Source organism: Psittacula echo, assembly GCF_963264785.1.
Source record: "Psittacula echo genome assembly, chromosome: 4".
NCBI lineage: Eukaryota > Metazoa > Chordata > Aves > Psittaciformes > Psittacidae > Psittacula > Psittacula echo.
Genome location: NC_137738.1, coordinates 21,750,050 through 21,768,281, shown reverse-complemented (window position 1 = coordinate 21,768,281; position 18,232 = coordinate 21,750,050). Strand labels below are relative to the sequence as shown.

At 41.2% G+C, this 18,232-nt stretch overlaps 1 protein-coding gene across 1 annotated transcript in view; it reads left to right on the top strand.

Annotated features, from left to right (window-relative positions):
* The first annotated feature begins 70 nt into the window (after positions 1–70).
* BIRC6 (baculoviral IAP repeat containing 6) overlaps positions 71–18,232 on the top strand; it is a 178,119-nt gene continuing 159,957 nt past the window's right edge. The window contains 4 exon segments of the mRNA XM_080614540.1: positions 71–1,509; positions 1,511–1,547; positions 1,550–1,841; positions 16,477–16,658. Coding sequence (XP_080470666.1) covers positions 1,493–1,509; positions 1,511–1,547; positions 1,550–1,841; positions 16,477–16,658 — 528 coding nt within the window. The 5' untranslated portion in view covers positions 71–1,492.

The following is an 18,232-nucleotide window of genomic DNA, read 5'->3' as shown; positions in this document are numbered from 1 at the left end:
GTAGCCCAACTATGTCCAAGTCTCTATATTCAGTGAAATACTAACTTGGTATCAATTTCTCTCAAAATTGGAAACATAAGCACATCCATCTAGCACAAAGTTCCGGTTCCAAGATGCAACACCTCTTTTCAAGGAAGAGACACAGGTATCATACCTTCATGAGACATACTCTTTGGACCATCTTCTGGATAGAGCAGCGAAACATGTATGTGTGAACTTGCTTTCTTCCCTCTTCTACCCATCAGACATACTCCATCATTTATCAGAAAAATTATACCTACTTGAAAACTATGTGAAATCGATTGCTTTGGAGACAACACAGAGCTTGAGGTTCGCTTTAAATTTTGTCACTAACTTCATTGGTCTTTCATGTTTCATCTGAAGTAGTGAAGCAAGCTTGAAAGCTGCTTATTCTGCACTCAGGACAATTTTGATAAGGCTGGTGGCATACCCATGTGGATTCTTTTATTTTCCCCTTAGACACTGTATTTCTTTAATCATTTACCTCCTACAGCAGCCCGTGCTAACATGGGTCCTTCTAATAAAAATACTCTCCTGCGTGAAACCACATTATACTTGAAACGTCAATGTATTTAAGACCATCAAAAAATCAGAAGTTAAGTTTTTAAGACATCAAAAACAGTCAATATATTTAAGACCATAAAAACTTTCGCTAATATTTTAGTCGAGCAGGTCACTTAGATAAAATAAGTCCAATTGGTAGGTTTGGTGTTCTGGGGAGGGGGGAAGCCTCAGCGAAATACAGAAGGTATTTATGTCATTTTCGAAGCTTGCTGAATCCTGCTTCATAAAAAAAAATGCTCTCATGGGTACAATGACTCCATCCCTACTTTGGGGGGTGGTAGAGCAGGCAGGAAATGCTCCTGGAGCGTATACACCTGTGTGAACCAAACTCACTCCAAAAGGAAGCGGTAGCAGAACGGCGCTTGCGTTTCTTCACTCTGTACCAGAGCTGGAAGCAGCCTAACCAGCGGCTCTCGCACCGCTCTGCGAGTGCAGACAGAAAACCAGCCGCAGAGCCAGGCTGCGAAAACCCTCATTCCCTTTTCCCCGAAGAGGGAGGCGGCAGCCGCGCTCACCCGCTTACGACCGAGTTTCTGACACGGCAGCGGCGGGGCAGGGAAGAGCCCGAGCCCGAGTGACCGCACTGAACCCCCGGAGAGGAAGGAGCAGCTTCGCCGGCTCCTCTCAGGAGACCGCTCCCACCGCCCTGGGGCAGAAACACGACCTCCTCAGTATCCCCCCCGCCAGCGCTACGGCGGCGCGTGCCCTTTCTGAGGCCGCGCGCGCACGGAAGAAGCCTGCCCCTGCCTCTCCCCTTGCCCCCGCCCCTCTCTGTGGCGATCCGCGGCCCGCTCCCCGAACCTCCCCTCCCGCCGTGTGAGGCTGGCGGTTGGTTCCGCATCCGGCGCGGTTGTGTCACTTCCCGCTCACGCTGGCGCTCTCCCTTTCCCCCTCTCCCCGGACCCGGATGGTGACTGGCGGCGGCGGCGGCTCCAGGGACTGTCAGTGAGCGGCTCCCCGCGGGCCTCTTGTCCTGAGGGCGGCGGCGGCAGCGGCCCGGAAGATGGCTGCGGCGGCCTCCTGCTCTTCGGCGGTGGCGGCGCCGGCTGGGGCCGGGCCCGGGCCGGTGTCGGCCGGGCCGGGCTCCTGCGAGTGGCTGCTGCTGCGGGACGGCTGTCTGCGCTGCGACGCCGACGGTCTCTGCAGCCTGTGCTACCACCCGGCGCTCAACGCCATCCTGGCAGTGACCGCCCGCGGCGCCATCAAAGTCATCGACGGCACCTCGGGGGCCACGCTGCAGGCGTCGGCGCTGAACGGTGAGCGCAGGGCCCGGGCGGCCTGCCCGGCCCCTCTGCCGCGAACCGGTGGCGGGGGGAGCTGGCAGCGGCACCCTCGGGGCGGCTGGAGGGCACGATCTTGGCGCGACGGAGCTGTGGGGGAGGTGGCTGGAGCTCGCCTGAACGCAGGTGTCGAGGCTGGCGAGGGGCTTCCGCCCGGGGAGGCCGAGCTCAGCTCGGGCCCGTGGTGCCAGCCATGCCCTGGCGCTTGTTCACCCGCTGTCGCTTTTGAAGCCTGAGCGGTTCCGACTCTTCAGGGCAGAGATACTCATGTAGGCAGCACTGAGGCCTTTTTCTTCTGCAAAATGTATTAGCGTGGTTACTGAAAGATGAAATGGAGATGGAAGGCTAATGTTGAGGGCCGTGTTTTGTGTTTTATCTTTTCAGGTGTTCTTATGGTTGACGTAACATTGAACCTTCCAAAGATTAGAAACAGCATGTTATGCAGGATAGGCATAGTTCTAGTTCTTGTTGATATATGATACTGTAGGAATTTATTGAGCCTTAATCTGGGCTTGCTAAGAAGGCGCATTTCTTTAAAGTATGTTTTTAACACTTAAATAATACTTAATAGTGTTAATACAAAATTAGAAGTGTTACTTATCTTATAGTTCAGGATTATTTTAAATCAGAATTCTTAATAAAGTTATTTGATGGTATGTTTTTCTATATATTTGCATAGTTTTTCAAGCTGCTGAGTGTCTTGACTGTGTCTGGTGCTAGTAACAGTATATCTGCTGCTATGTTAGGGAGTCATGATTACCCACTGACTTTGTGAGAGGCAAGACTATAGCATCTCCATCATGCGAAGCAACTTTCTTTGTTGCCTGTTAGTGTTTTTACACTGCTAATGAACTAGCTGTGTGGAAAAAGATCCATGTGCCATGAACACCTCTTGTTCCTCGTTCATTATAGCTCTTAAACTGCAATACTTGTCAGAATATCATGGGGGTGAGGGTGTAGGGGTTTTTTTGGTGTGTTGCGAGACCAGCCTTTGGCATAGAAAGATATGCTTTTACTAGTTGTGTATTTACATGTTCATGTTGTCCTTACAGTTGTGTGTTAAGATCAAGCTGTGCTGAGTGGTGATAGTGAAAGGTTGATGTTTGCCACCTGAACATAGTGTAGTAATGCCAAGAATTGTATGGTGATGCCATAGCCTAGGTAGTACGTATACTTTCACCTTGAAAACTTCCAACCATATTACAATGTCAAACCGAAGACAGCAGGACAACAATCACTGATTTCCTTTCCTAAGTTAGAGTCGGTACATTGTAAAGTGTAAAGGTAAAATGTTTGAGGCAATTAAAAAAAAGTTTGTGAAATTATTGTGAAGGTGTGTTTATTGCTTTGGTGTTGATCACTTGTATTGAAAATGAGGCTCCTTTGTTGTGCTTCCTGCTCTCTTCAGATCACTGTGCTTCTGTCATTCCCTTTCTTCTGTCATGCTGTCTACTGAAGTGCTTTTTTTATTAATAACTTAATTTCTTACTTTTCTTCATGCTCTTGCCAGCATTTGAGAATTGTTAAGTTGTGGATGAGTAGGACATAAATCATGGCCTTAATTTGTAATTGGTTGCCTGTGTACAACATGTTTAATTCTTATGAAGAGGAAAAGTGAACTATAAAACCAAAGCCTAAGCTGTTGTTTTACACTTTTCTGTAATAGAACCCTTGCAAGAGATTTGATTTAGTATTCAAATTGCTAATGGAAATTCTCCCCTAAACAGTAACTATTTAAAAATAACATATTGCTTTGATTCTGTTACGTACATTCAGTCATGTATACTTCCTCTAGTGTCAGTCTTCTCTGTGACAGCGTGACTGTGAAAGATGGATTCTACTCCTCCTCATATGAAACAACAGAATTGCTTGCAATCTACCCAAATTTTATCTGTGCAGTGTAGCTGATGATTATGTTGCTGGGGAAAAGAACCACCTTAGTTTAGTCTGAAGAAACTTTAAATGAATTTCCTTATAGATTCAGACCAGTGTGCCTGTGAGAAATCTGGCTCATCTTGGCAGCTGGTGTCTGTTGGGCCTGTTAGCAATCATGTTGACTCTTGTTCTCTCCCTCTTCAGCCCTTCTTTGGCAAGAGGAGGGAAAAGGGCATTCAACTGTTCTTTGATGTCTGCCTGATCTGTACAGGGTGAGCTTTTTTGATGCAGGATAGTACTAGTTGGACACTCAGACCTGTAGGCCAGCTGTGTCCCTGCTCCCTCCCCTGCCATAAATGACAGGTCAAAGGATATTGTTGCTTTGGGACTTCTGGTGCTATAACTAAAAATAGAGTTCCTAGGAATTAAAACTGCTTCTCTTGGGAGACTAGGCTGCATGTCCTCCTTGATAGTGGCACTGCAAGTCTTTTGCCCTGCCAAAAGATTCCTGCTGGACAGAAATGCTGTTCCTCATTACCCAAGGAAAAACAACATAGTAGTCACTTCTTTCTAGAAAGTGGAGCAAGAAAAAGGATCCTCCGTGAAGGGAAGGGGGGAAGAAAAGGAAATACCATGAAGTCTCAGTCTTGCTCTTATTTTCAGTCACAGTTCACTATGGCAGTACATTAAGCTCCGAGCTCACTCTCAGTGAAAAGACTGAACCTGTGGAATACCGAATCTGGTAGAGCAGTGGAGACTGCCTTGGTTAGAATATAAATGTCTTTACTGTCTTTGGTATGTAAAAGACCAAGACAAAAAGTTCACAGCCAAAAGACAGTTCAGTTATAAATCAGGTCCAAACATTAGGATGTGGTCCCTGGTCTTTGTGCTTCAGTTTCTCATGTGAATGTCTGATGTGTGAGCTGATTCAGCGATTGTTCTTCTGAGCCCAGACTGTAGGAATCCAATGAGGATTATGATTATCGGTATACCACAGTGGATCTTCATCAGATCTATTTCTTTAATTTATTTCCTGTATGGGCCTGTTCAGGAGGGCAAGGTGATCATTTGCAACAGTCCAGGGCATGGTAGTGAATAAGATCACTGGTAAGGGGAAGATCAGATGATTCTTTAATATTAATCTTTGTCTTATCTGGTCATGAGGTTGTCCTTTTTATTCTACCAAGGCTGTCGCTTGTACACTATGCATTTCAGAGAGTGGGACTTGGAGAGCAAGGACAGTTCTTGAGATTACTGGATATTATGCATTCCTGTGTTTTTCCTAGTAGTGGTTAGTCAGGACTAGTTTTGAATCTGTTGTGCAAGTCTATGAAATACTTAATTTTCCTCTTTAGGCATTTAAATATTTGTGTGCTTTCAGTTTTATTATGTGCTTTCAGTTTCAAGTTGAACACTGGTAGCCAGTGAGCATGAATGAGTGATCAATCTCCAAATACAGCACAAAGGATGTGCCTTTTCCTCTGCCTCAAAAAAAACCCAACCCACCAGACAACAAATAAACAACACCCAAACCCAACAAAAACCTAAAAATGAAACAAAAAAGCCAGTCAAACAAACAAACAAAAAAACCCAAAGCATCAAGCAAATTTCCAGAATAGTCTTGGTGAGACAGTGGCACAGGGTGCCCAAAGGAGCTGTGGGTGCCCAGTCACTGGCAGTGTTCAAGGCCAGGTTGGAGGGGGCTTGGAGAAACCTGCTCTATTGGAAGGTGTCCCTGCCCATGGCAGGGGGGTTGGAACTATGCGATATTTAAGGTCCCTTCCAACTCAAACCAGTCTATGATTCTAAGAATTCCCAGAGAAACTTGGCCAGGAACGCAATAGAAAGTGAAAACATGCAGTCAGATGGATAGTGACCATCTTAAATGTTTCTGTAGGTTTTCTTAGATTAATTGGACATAGCAATAGCTTCAGAGCCTCGTTTGCTAAAATGCATAGTGTTTCACAGCTAAGGCTTTCTAAATTGCTATGCAGGCCCTGACAGTAATCAAAAGATAGACTTCTGAATCCATGCAGAGAAGGACCTCTTCAGTGTACATTGTACCAGTTCCTGTAGGGGCAACAGTCTGGATTATCACTAGAGGCCCTCAACTGCTGTTTCTCCAACAGAAGAATTTAGAAGGTAATACATCCCAGCCCAGAAGGCTCACATGTGCCAGCAAGTTCAACACCGTTGTCTGTCTGTTAGTGTTTCCTTTTGGGAAGTCCTGTTTGTCTTCAAATGGTTTACTTTGAATTCTGGAGCATTGGAAATCTATCAACGGATATCAGCTTCTGATTCTTTTTGAATCCTTTCCATGGTGTGCAGGAGGAAAAACAAGAATAAAAGATTCTCTTTTGCAGCTTGGAAGTCATAGAGGGAATGTACACTTCTTAACATCTCTGGGAAGAAACTGTTGGGATACTCTGCCATCCAATTCTAGGCTTGAATTATTTGACAACATCAGCAGCAGTTTCAGCTGCTTCAAGCGCAGTCTGGTAATACTGCTCAAGTTGGCGCCTTCATGCCTTAAAATAGGGGCAGTTTTCTTCATCTTCTTGGCTCTTCTTATAATTTGTTCAATTATGAGACAAAAATATTAATAAAGAAGGCTATTGCTATTAATACAGATTTTTCCCATCATTTTCTCATTGCATAGGGACTATTGTCAGATATCTAATGATCTGCTACAGCCCACCTTGCCTGTGAGTATACTTGGATGACAGTGCTAGGTGAAATGACAGTGCTAACCTAGGTGAAATGCTTCTCAGAGAGACCATTCCACTGTATTATGTGATCTCACTGTGATTCATGAAGAGCCTTCGCACTTGAAAAAGCAGAATAGGAGAGCTGTTAGATTTGAGTTCAGTGTTTTCTACTGGTGAAGATTCTAGACCGCTGTGCACTCTGTTTGTCCGCTACCTTAATCAGAGTATGGCTGATACCCCATTTTTACTTGCTAGGCATCTTGCCAGACCGTCAAGATGCTGTTGGTTGGTATTTCCATGCTCTGTGGAAGCACATCTGGATTATCTTCTGCAGAAGCTAAAAGAGAGTGAAAATGGAGATCTTTTCTTTCCACATGCCTTTAAAGGGGTGTTTGCATTACTATGTTTATTGCAGGCATCTAGAAGTAACAAGAGGCAGCAATGCAGGCATATGTTATGTTGCCAGGCAAGATAGTGAATTTTTCATTTTATAGACAGATTATTCATATCTGGACTGATGAATTCATGGCAACAGTAGCACTGTATTAATAAAGGTTGCAGAACGCTTTGATGTTAGAGAATCAGAAGAATTCCTAGCCCTCTGCAAATGGACTTTGAAAAAGGTCTTCTGCAGAAAGATGTATCTTTAAATTCTTCTTACTGACCCAAGGAAAAATTACTGTGCTCTGTGTCAGGGATTTGAACTTTGACTTCCTGTCCTATTCCATCTCACAGGTAGTTAAGATATTTCTTATTGATATGAAGTATCCTTAGAGAAAACCTCATTTTGAACCTCTGTTCGGATTGTGGTCCAGCTTTGTTTAAGGCAGCTTTTAATATGCCCATATGACTGTTCAGCTCGGCTTAACTCATCACATCCAGTGGTGCTGGATAGCGTATTATAGAAAATGTGTGAGAATTTGTCAGAAATATGTTCTGGCAGAGATAATTGATTAGTTCTTGTCCAGCACCCTATGAAAGAAAGCAGGTTGTTGGACTTGAAGTAATGGAAACATAGAGGAGGTTTTGCTTTGGATTGCCCAGACTAATGATCTTTAGAATTCATGATCATGGTGATAAGTGATTTGGATCTAGTATATTCTCCTGTTCTATAATTGGTCCTTTCTAGCAGCCCACCATAATGTTGGCTGGCTCAGTAGAGCCTCTTTCTCGGTCTTCAGTTATATTGTTTACAACAATATTTTTATGGCTGCTATTGCATTGGTATCCATACCTTAAACTCAGGTGAAATGCAACATGTAGGGTTTTAGAAGGCAGAGTATTAAGAAAAATCTTTCCTAGCCTGAAGATTCAGCTTAATTGTTTCTTTCAAGCTTTTAATAATGATTATGTGTGTTTTTTGGTATGGTGTTGATCTGTTATTTCAGGCTTTCTTCTCAAGCTGCCTTCAAATAATTTTAAATTTAAATTTAAAATTGAAAGGGTTCATTAATTCTCCAGAACAGTATGACATCTTTCAGAAATACTTTTTGGGCTGTCTTGGAGATGGAGATAAGGCTTACAACCATGTGGACGGCTTCTGAGCATGTCAGTGTGTCCTAGGTCATGTTAGCTAGTTGCATGTTGCCTGTTACAGTGGGATCAGTAACTGCTCACCCTTTTTTTTTTATTTTTTTATTTTTAAATAAAAAATTTACACCTGGATCAGTTCACTTTCCTCATGGTTCTTAAGTGATGCCATAGTATTGCTTTCTGCTGTTAGAAAGTTGTCCTTTAAATAGTTAATGCTCTCTTAACTGCAGTGGCTGCTTGCAGTCACAGAGTGAATGCTTATTGTTGAGTGAATGGTTCAAGAAAGACCAGCTGTTGCCTTCAGTTCTTCCATTTGTGCAGTACTCTTGGACATCAAAACTTGCATCTTCTTCTGATTTCTTTGGAGTCAAATATTGGATTGTGTATTGGCCCAGTTCCTTTGCTGCCTCGTCTTTGTGAAGAGTATCAAGATTTGGTAAGGATCCTGTGCATACTGCTAGTCAAAAAGTAGACGGGAAGTATGGTATATGCAAAACATTTATTTTGCAGATTTGCATGTATGCTAGGTGAAAGATCACAGATCAAGATGATGCATGAAAAAGTGGAAGAGAAAAAACAGCTCTTGTTTTACAGCCTAGACTAAAAGTGTGAAGTTATGGAAATAATAACTTATTTGTCTCATAAATGTAAGAACTATTATGTTTAGAATTTCCTTGAGATATTTGCTAGGGCTGTTCAGTGTGTGTTTTATTGTCAGTTTTTTTAATGTGTAACTTAGGAGGGAATTTGCTTATCAGTTAAGTAGTCTTCAAAATTATTAGAATTAGTGAAAACGCATATCCAGTCTCAAGTGTTGGTTAATGAGGTGGCTTGCATAGCATACAGTTTGTTGGCAGTTCTTCAGTCCCCCATACGGTTCCTGGAGAGAAAGCAGTTTGATCCACTGCACTTCCCTGACCTGGCTGAGTGTGAAGCAACCAGGATCTTATCTGAGCATTTGGCAGCTGTAGAAGAGTTTGATAAACTGTTTGCTGGGCAACAGGGCACAGAGACTCATGAAAAACACCTTATGGAAATGAAGGAGCTGGGGAGGTGACGAATAGGACTGAGAACTGTGGTGGAGTGGCTGAATGACAATGAGAAAGGGTTAGAACCGGTTAGGGAAGTAGAAAGCTGGATAGATGGCAATGGAGGCTGGGAAACTGCAGAGTGTTTTGTTGGGGGGCAGAAAGGTGCTGTGGTTATTGTGGAGAAATACAGTGATAGATTTAGTTAACCTGTCTTGAACAGGATCATAGATTCATGTTGTGATGTAAACCATGACATGCAACACTGCTCGATAGACTTCTTTTTAATACTGTTTTTTCTTGTTCTGTTTTATGTAGCTTTTTAAAGTCAGAATTACAAGATTAGCATTTTTCAACAAATAGTCTTAGATTCGCTCTCCGTTGAAGACAAAGGAAAAGCCCTTAGTCTGAACTTTTGGAGGAGCCTACCTTCGCATTACCTTTAGAAGGAGCCTGGCAAGACCAGTCTTACAAGGCTTAAGTTAGCTTTTCTGAATGTCCCCTTCCAGTGACAGAACCAAAGTTAAATATATGTATTTAACTATTTTCAGATATTCTTATGCTGCAAGTAGGTGTTTTAAACATACCAGGTCCTTCAGTTTTGCCAGCTTCACAGAAGAATTTGAAAAGGCATCCTAAAGAATAGTTTCATTTTTAAATTTCACTTAAACATGAATAGATCTAGTCTGTTCTGCTTCAGCTTTCTTATGTAGAAGCAATTATTAGGAGAATGTGAGAATGCATTTGGTTAGTTTGAAGTACTTGAAAGAATTCAGTGGAGTTGAAGCCTGGTGCACTGGACTCTGACTCCTAATGCCAGAATGAGATTTTGGAATTGTACTAGAGAATACAACTGAGAATATAAGTCCTTTTCAATGCCTGATGCGTGCAGTTTTGATATTTCCATCTCAAAAAGAATATAATGGAACTGGAAGCATAAGGTGTGGGATGCTTTTATATGTGAGACAGTAATTCAACCTGAAGAGGTGATTGGCAGTGGAGAAGTAAGAGAGTGACAGAGGCTTGCAAAATTCTGGATGTGTGAAAAATGTACACTGGGAGTTGATGATGCTCTCTGCTCCTGTGCTAGTAGAGATAAAAGCAAGTAACTGTAAGAAATAGTAAAATATGGAGCTCCTGGCTGCGGAACATTGTGGATATTACATGTTTGTGAAATTACAACAGTGTTGGACAAACTGATGGAAGAACAACCAACCACTTTTGGCTCAGAAGGTCCCTGAGCACAGATTAGGGGCTGAGAGTGTTACAGGAAGGTACCATTGTATGCACACCTTTAAATTCTTCACTAACCTTTTGTTCCATGTTGTATTTCCTTAAAAGTAATGTCAGAAAGAGAAAGATAGTAACTCAGCTGTATAACATAGCTGTTGAACTGCTGCTGTAGTAATGGAAGGCTGCTGTTAGATTTCCTACTAAACTGTTTTTTTTTCTGCAGACTAAACAAGCTCAGTTATCTTAGTCTTGATGTGTTGTATGCTACATCCCTCTAACTGTTGCCACCTAGACGCTCGGTCCCCAGCTTCTGTGGATGTATGTGGTTATATTCCATACCAGGTGTAGGATGTTGCATTTCTCATTGTTGAATTTAATAGAATCACAGAATGGTTTGGGTTGGAAGGGACCTTAAAGATAACTAGTTCCAACCCCACCTGCCACGGACAGGGATGCCTTCCACTAGAGGGATGCTTTCCACTAGAGCAGGTTGCTCCAAGCCCTGTCCACCTGGCCTTGAACACTGCCAGGGATGGGGCAGCCACAGTTTCTCTGGGCAGCCTGTCGCAGTGCCTCACCAGTCTTGCAGTAAAGAATTTCTACCTTATAGCTAATCTAAATCTGCCTTCTTTCAGAATAAAGCCTTTATCTCTTGTCCTATCACTACATGATTCTATAGAAAAATCCCTCTCCAGCCCTCTTAAGGGCTACAGGAGAGGTTTGTGTCAAGCCATTTCTCTGGCTTTTTGAGAACCTTTTAAAAGGCAGCCCTGCCATTTACAGCATCTCTTGTCCTCAGTTGCCTCCCATTTGGTGTCATCCACAGTCTTGCTAAAGATGCAGACTATCCCATCATCCAAGTCATTGATGAAGATAGTTAAGCCATACAAAGCTTCACTGAATACTAGTCATAACTGGCTGCCAGGTAGGTGTTGAATCCTTAATTACTGACCTTGCCCATGACAGTCTAGCCTGTTTTTCACTTACCTTGTAGTCCACCCGTATGCTTTTGAGAACTTGCGCCTTCTCTGAGCTTGATGTTTTGAAGGGTCCTTGTAATATTTGGGCTGGTGGGGGCGAGCTAAACCGTTTCCTGCCAAACAGACTGTAGAGTTTAAAAAGTGCCATAACTGGAGATGTTTCCTCCTGTTACAGAGGCTGCAGGGTACATGATGGGTGAGCTCAGATGCTCTAGCCACTTCAGTGACAAAAAGAGGAACTGGTGTTAAAATTTCATCTGGAAAAGGCTCTTTGTTCTGAAATGCTGCGATGGGAGTTGCTCTTGTGGAACGGGAAGTTCCTGTTACTGAGCTGTGAAGTATTCCTTGCCTGTCTCTGGTTCTGGGTGGATGCTTTGTAATTTGTGTCTGCAGTTTGTGAAAGAAAACTTTCCTGAAAGTTTTAATCATGCTTTTTCACTTTGAGGAAAGTTTTGAAGAAGACACTGCCCTCTGTGAGATTTTTGCAGGAGAATTGCAGGGACTTAAATTTTCAGAATTTACCTGAGTTGGCAGACAGGATTGTAGTATACCTTGTGAAATGTTCATAATCTGTTCTCCAGATAATAGTATAAAGCTCTGTGAGCAGTTGTGTTCTGTGTGACATACAAGGCAGTATTAATGTTAGATACATGGAGATCTGAAACCACATGAAGAGCATGGGCACAAATTGCTCACCAGTGTCTTCCTGCTGATTTAGTCTGGAGAGTGGAAGAGGACCCTATGCCTGCAAAGCTAGTCAGATATGAACTACCTTGATCTCAGTGGGGTTTTGTTTATGTTCTGAAACCTTTTAAGTGTTAATGTTAGCTTCTGTTAGTAGTTGCTTGATCAGACACATTGAGTTAATATTCATGTGTCAGTCTCCAATGCTTTGGCCCAGATAACACATCTTCTTACTCTATGAAGATTGTTAAAACCAGCTATCATATAATGAACTGCTGCTGAAGCAGTTCTGTCCTGTTTGTTGCTAAAGGAAAAGATAAACTGTAGATGACATTCTGGATTACCTAAATCCAATTTTGGCAAATAAGGGAGTCTGAAGGCACTTTGTGATGTTAAGCTGGGTATTTCTGCCTCCCCTGTCATCCTTGCTGTTTGGAGAATGTTTTCCTCAAGTTGGAGAATCCTTTTCTTTTGGAAAGGAGGGACCCATGGGCTTCATGGTGGCTGCTCTGCTGAGGTGATGTCTATAGCAAATAAGGGGCTAGGCCTGGACAACTGGACCTGGAAGATAAAAGTGCACTGCTGAAGTTCCCAGTGAAGATGTAGGTGAGGAGGAGCAAGCAGAATCTATAATGGATAAATTCAATAATGATGGGCACTGATGGCTTGGTTTCATCATCCCTTAGCTGTATTTTCATTACTATGTTCCCAAATGTTCATAACCACTATGTCTTGGTTTCCTTTGGGAGACACTGGTCTAAAACAATTTAAAGACATCTTTCTCCTTTTTAAACCAGACTTGCAGTGGTTTGCTTTTTGTCCTCTTTTGTGTGAAAATATTACCCATTGCAACTAATACATAGTAGTGATTTTATATAGTACTAGTTTAGAGTAGTTTCCTGCAAATATAGCGAGTTAAACCAGCAAGTTAAAGTTTAAAAGATTTTTTTTATTATTATTTGTACTGTAGAACTTCCTCAAACTGCAGGAGTTCTGATGTGCTTGCCTTGGCATATCTTATTGTATGCTACTTGGGTAGCAATTAGGAAAGGCACCTGCTTTGCAGCAAATGAGGACAACTGATACATACTTTTTTTTTTTAATCCCATGTACATCTGAAAAATGTGTGAGAACCAGCTGAGCAATGTTCTGTCAAGAAGCATTTTTGCCTCCAGTTGAAAGGATGGTTTTGTTGTCTGCTGATTTGGCTTCTGGAAGGAGAATTTCACACAGCGTATTACCAGGAGTGATAATGCCTCGTACACTTGAAGCTTTACACCCACACTTCACGATAGAAGGAGGGAAGGGGGAATAAATTTTTATTTTTAATTCTTACAGTAAATTTTAAGGACTTCTGCAGCTGTACCACTCCCTTCTCTTGAGTTTTTGGGTTCTCTTGCCTTTAAATAGCTTGAAGTTCAAATCTAACGATACAGACTTAGTAGGATAGGTAGGGCTTTTGATTTCCTGAAACTTCATCCGTATAGCTTCCCATGGTTGCAGTATTTTCAAATGAGTAATGAGGTATTATTTGGATCTTCTAGTTTAAATTAGAAATGCAAAGACTGGGCTCAGTGCAGTTAATGTGTGTACATGTTTTGCTAAGCTGATGGGATTTCTGTTTCTCCAAAAATGTTACTTTAATTCTTAAAGACCTAGTTGTATTCATAGATTGAGGTTATGGATGTTCCTTTAGCTATTTGATTGGTCTTGGATCTTAGCATTATGGAACTAGTGCTGTGATGCATATGTTAACAACTGTCACTTTATAGCTGCAGATAAAATTATTAGTTTTCTGTGATTTAGAAACGATTTTGGTTTTTGCATTCTGTGCATTAGGAGTTTCTTGCCTAGAGAATTAGTGATGTTGTGATATGTTTTAGTGCCATTCCTTCCTAGCAGTTTTCAAGGTGAATTGACTTTTCTCAACATTAGGAAAGATCAAAGGTATTATTACTATCAACATTAATCTACATCTCTTCATGAAGGTAGCCATGCATACTCAGGTGAGTCACTTCCTCTTAAGCTCTAAAGCTTTGAGGCTAAAGCTATCTGTATCAGAGAGATGGAGACAAGCTTTTTTGTTCTGATTCTTGACATGAAAGGCTAGTTCTCTAATTAGTTTGGTTCGTCTCATTGCCTGCAGATAGGCACAATAGATGCTGCTTAGATTGTTACATATTCTCCGAGCAAGTTTGTTTTCTGAAATTTTTTGTAGGTCAGTTTTGTTTGCAGGAAATTGCTGATCTCTGTTTTGCATTGTTTGAACAAAGAAGGTGGAGGGGGAATGTTCCTTTTCTGTTGTTTATTTGCTTTTAAGTGTTCAGGTTGCTAGTTCTAAGGTTGTTATAGATGACATACCATGATGTAGTTTGCTATTGGGCTTCCACTTGTAGCATGCTAGCAGCTTACTGGGTTTCCTTATAGGAACTGACCAAAGGCTTAATGGCTTCTTAGAGAGTTCTTTTGATTTTAATCCTAGATAGAGAACTGGAGATATTGGGAGAAGCCATGATCCACTTGTGCCGAGATTGAAAAGCAAAATTGTTAAAACCTTGGAATGTCTATTTTACCTTCCATGAATGACAGCTGAAGGAATTAGGACTAAAATGAGAATGAAGTTGGGTTTTGATGATCTGGCTTAAATAATTTTGTAAGTTTATGTGAAACTTTTGAATTGTGATTTGTGAAGATGCAGATCAGTACTTGCTTCTAGTAAACTTAGCCAGGCTGGACAGGCAGGATATAATGTAGTAGTGCCAGTAGGTTTTTCAAAAGATATAGGTCAGAGTCCTTTGGCACATTGTAAAATGTTGATCCTGAGTTAGAAAGGACCTTTCTGCCAATGCTTTGAGGGTGATTAAACTTTTTTAGGCATTTCTTCTACAGTGATGACTTCTTTTATAGTGGTGACATGTAAATTTTTTAGTTTTCTGGTTCTCAACCCATTGTTCTAATGGTATGGCTAGCCACCTGTGAACTAGCTTGTGACTAGTAGCAGATCCATCTTGAAATGTGTTTTCTGAACATTGTTGAAACTAATACTTTTAAAAGTGTTAAAAATTGTGTTTGATTTTTTTTTTTTATTAAAACTGTTGGGTTTTTTTTGGGGTGGTTTTTTTTTTCCTCTCTGTAGAATGACTTACTTCCTTGTTGCAGCTGTGTTGTCTGTAGAAAGTCTTGTGTGAGGAACTCCAATGTATTGGCAAAAAACCAGTTTGAAACTACTAGATTTGACATTCAGAGGACCTTTTTATGTTAAGCTAGAGCTAACGACTTGACAGCTATTGAGTGATTCCAGGGCTCTTGAAGTGTTTCTGAAAAAAGTTGGAAACATTTATAGCAATGATTACAATTGCAGCATACTTCATGCAGGCAAGGGCTTATGTGTCATATTTTGAGAGTCTGTGAGTCACTGTTTCCAAACTTTTGGTGAGAAGGGCAGCTGACAACTATTCTTGATCTGAGTTTTCAAGAGAGGATATCACAAATGCAGTGTAGTCAGATTGATATGACCTATATTTGGAGAAGTTTTAATTTCCACTTAAATATATCAAAGTGTGAAGATGACAGATTTAAGTGGCTGTCTTTATCTGGATGCTTTATCTGTGTGGTAGCTACCTTAATGATGGTTTTTAATTATTCATAATAAAACCAGTATGCAGTGCCTGCAGAAAGAGGAGAACAGGGACTCAACTCAATTAATGCAAAATTTAATGAAACTTCTGTTCCAGTGCAACAAGAAGAGGTCTGTGTTGATGATCCAGTGATTTCAGCTTTGTGCTTTGAATGATGTGTCCACCTACTTAAAGCATACGTATAGTCAGCTTCTGTAGCAACAACTTACACTTCCTATGAATTAAAGCAGTTTGCCTTCTACACAGATAGCATATTACGTGGATTTAATTTTACAATCCATCCAGCCTTAGACATGTAACAATGAGCGAGATTAAAAATCTCTGGGGATAATACCCATGCCAGTCTTATTTGCTGACAGTCTTCCTTCACCCCCACCAAACTCCTCTAACCTGTTGCTGACATCCTGTGTGTGGCGCTGAACAGAAATAAGCTGCATTAGTGTCTGAAGGAACATGTGTAGCATCGGCACATGTTATATCCTATACTTAGTTTTTGAGTGTTGTTTTGATGAATGAAATAGTGTTAATCAGCCTTAATGGTAGTTTAGCAATTTTGTTGTAATTTTCATGCCAATTTGTACAATTTAATTCTTGTTATTGGTTGTCAGCTAACATCAAGTACAGCAGGCGTCTACGTTAGGCTTGAAAACGCTAGTTTAGGCTTCCTGGTAGGAGCAGGACTTGAATGATGGCTTCCACTATGGGAATAAAATAATTGTATTTATTGATGGGATGTGTAAATTTTGGATGTTTGTTTTTTAATGTAGGAAATATAAAGTTAGGTGGAAGGTGTAGTACCTGAAATGCTAGGTTTTGATCACTCAAGTAAAGACTTTGTTGAAATATTACATTAATTTCTGGAACAGATATTAAAGGTCTTTTTTAAAAGCTATTTTCTAATCAGATTTTGCTTTTTGCCTTTCCCTTTGTAGCTAAACCAGGTGGACGGGTGAAATGTCAGTATATTTCTGCTGTGGATAAAGTGATCTTTGTGGATGATTATGCAGTAGGATGTAGGAAAGATCTCAATGGCATCTTACTGTTAGACACAGCTCTGCAAACGCCAGTTTCAAAACAAGATGACGTGGTTCAGCTTGAATTGCCAGTTACAGAGGTAAGATGTGTGGGGAATGGGGGGAAAAAGAGTATGTAAATAATGCTGTCAGGAATACTGAAACCAGACATTTGACCCTGGGTTTCTAGTGTGATATTAACAGCATGTAATGGAAAAGTTTCTTTGTTATTACCTGTCATAGGGCAGTAGCTTTTTGCAGTTATCTGTATCTCTGACAAATAAGAGCTTGCCAGAATCATGAGTACATTATTTCAGATGAAAGAACTTTTTAGTGACCAGAAATCAAGACTCATTTCCAGAGCTATGTATGGAATCTATGTGCGCTTACAAAGTCAGTCCAGGCTGCTAGGCATCCTTGAGGTGTTTGAATGTTTTAGACTTTCAGGGGGGAAAAAAGGTAAATAAAATCAGGTAATATGATGTTGCTACAAGTGAAGAATTAATGCTGAAATCTAACTGTTCTAGCTGGGTCAGTTGGCCTAATTGAAAACTTTTTTTCTCCGCAAACCTGGCCTCCTTTTTATGTTTGGACTATTTCGGCTGTAATGTGATGGCTTCTGATTTGAGAGAATATAAGCAAGTGCTTGCTATTGATTAAGAGAGTCCAGTGTACATGTTTTTGCTTGGAGTGTAATGCTTTGGATTTTGTTGCATTGGTTTACCTTCGGTATTGGTTTAAAATGTTTGTGTGCTCTGGGAGTATTGGATAGTAGGTACTTAATATGAACCAAGAATGTGTGTCATATGTGAGGTTTTTAACTACTTGTCTTGAGTGGGACTAACAGCAATAAAATGTTGCTTCACAGAGGTCTCCGAAGAGAGCTTTCCAGGTTCCTCAAGCTCTCTGCCACTGGAGTCATTTTTACACCCTTTGCGGGTAACTAATAAATCTTGGTGTGTATGGCCAAGTGTGAAGGGACTGAGAGAAGTCAGCATTCGCCTTCATAAGTTTGGCTGTCACTGATTTGCAGTCTAACAGGAAAGTTTGTGTCAGTTTTAGCTAAAGATTCTTTGGTTCTAAAGAGTTTACAGACCATTATCTCGAGGTTAAAATAGAGCACGTCTCTGAAAAGGTGGGAGAGCGGCACGGGGGGGGGACGACGGGGAAGGAAAATATTGTAGTTCAGTAGGAACAGATCTGGGGAGTTCATGGCCAAATCAGTGAGGTGGGAGGAAGAACTTTTGCAGTTTTCAGTTCTTACTTTTAATTTTAAACAGGAGGTACCCATACCTCAGAAAATTTTAGTAAATATGAAGGAAGTATCATACAAATGCCTCAGTCCACCCCTTTCATCATAGAAAAGCAAGAGCTTTTGTATTTTGTTAGTCTCTACAACTTTTCTGCAAATTTTTGCACCTAAGTAGTCTTTTTATATGATTGATCTGCTGGTAATGCAGTGCATCTTTATGCATTTTGAATTGGCAGCATTAACAAGTTATGATGCAGCCTCTATGCTGTTTTTACTTCCTCATAGAAAGCTGTAAATTTATGAACTTCCACAAACTGTTTTTCTTCTGTCATCTGCAAGAGACTTGGGGAGTATGAGATGTCACAAAAATTGTAATTGTCTTGATACTGAAATCTGAGAAATGGATACAGCCTTAGCTAGGAG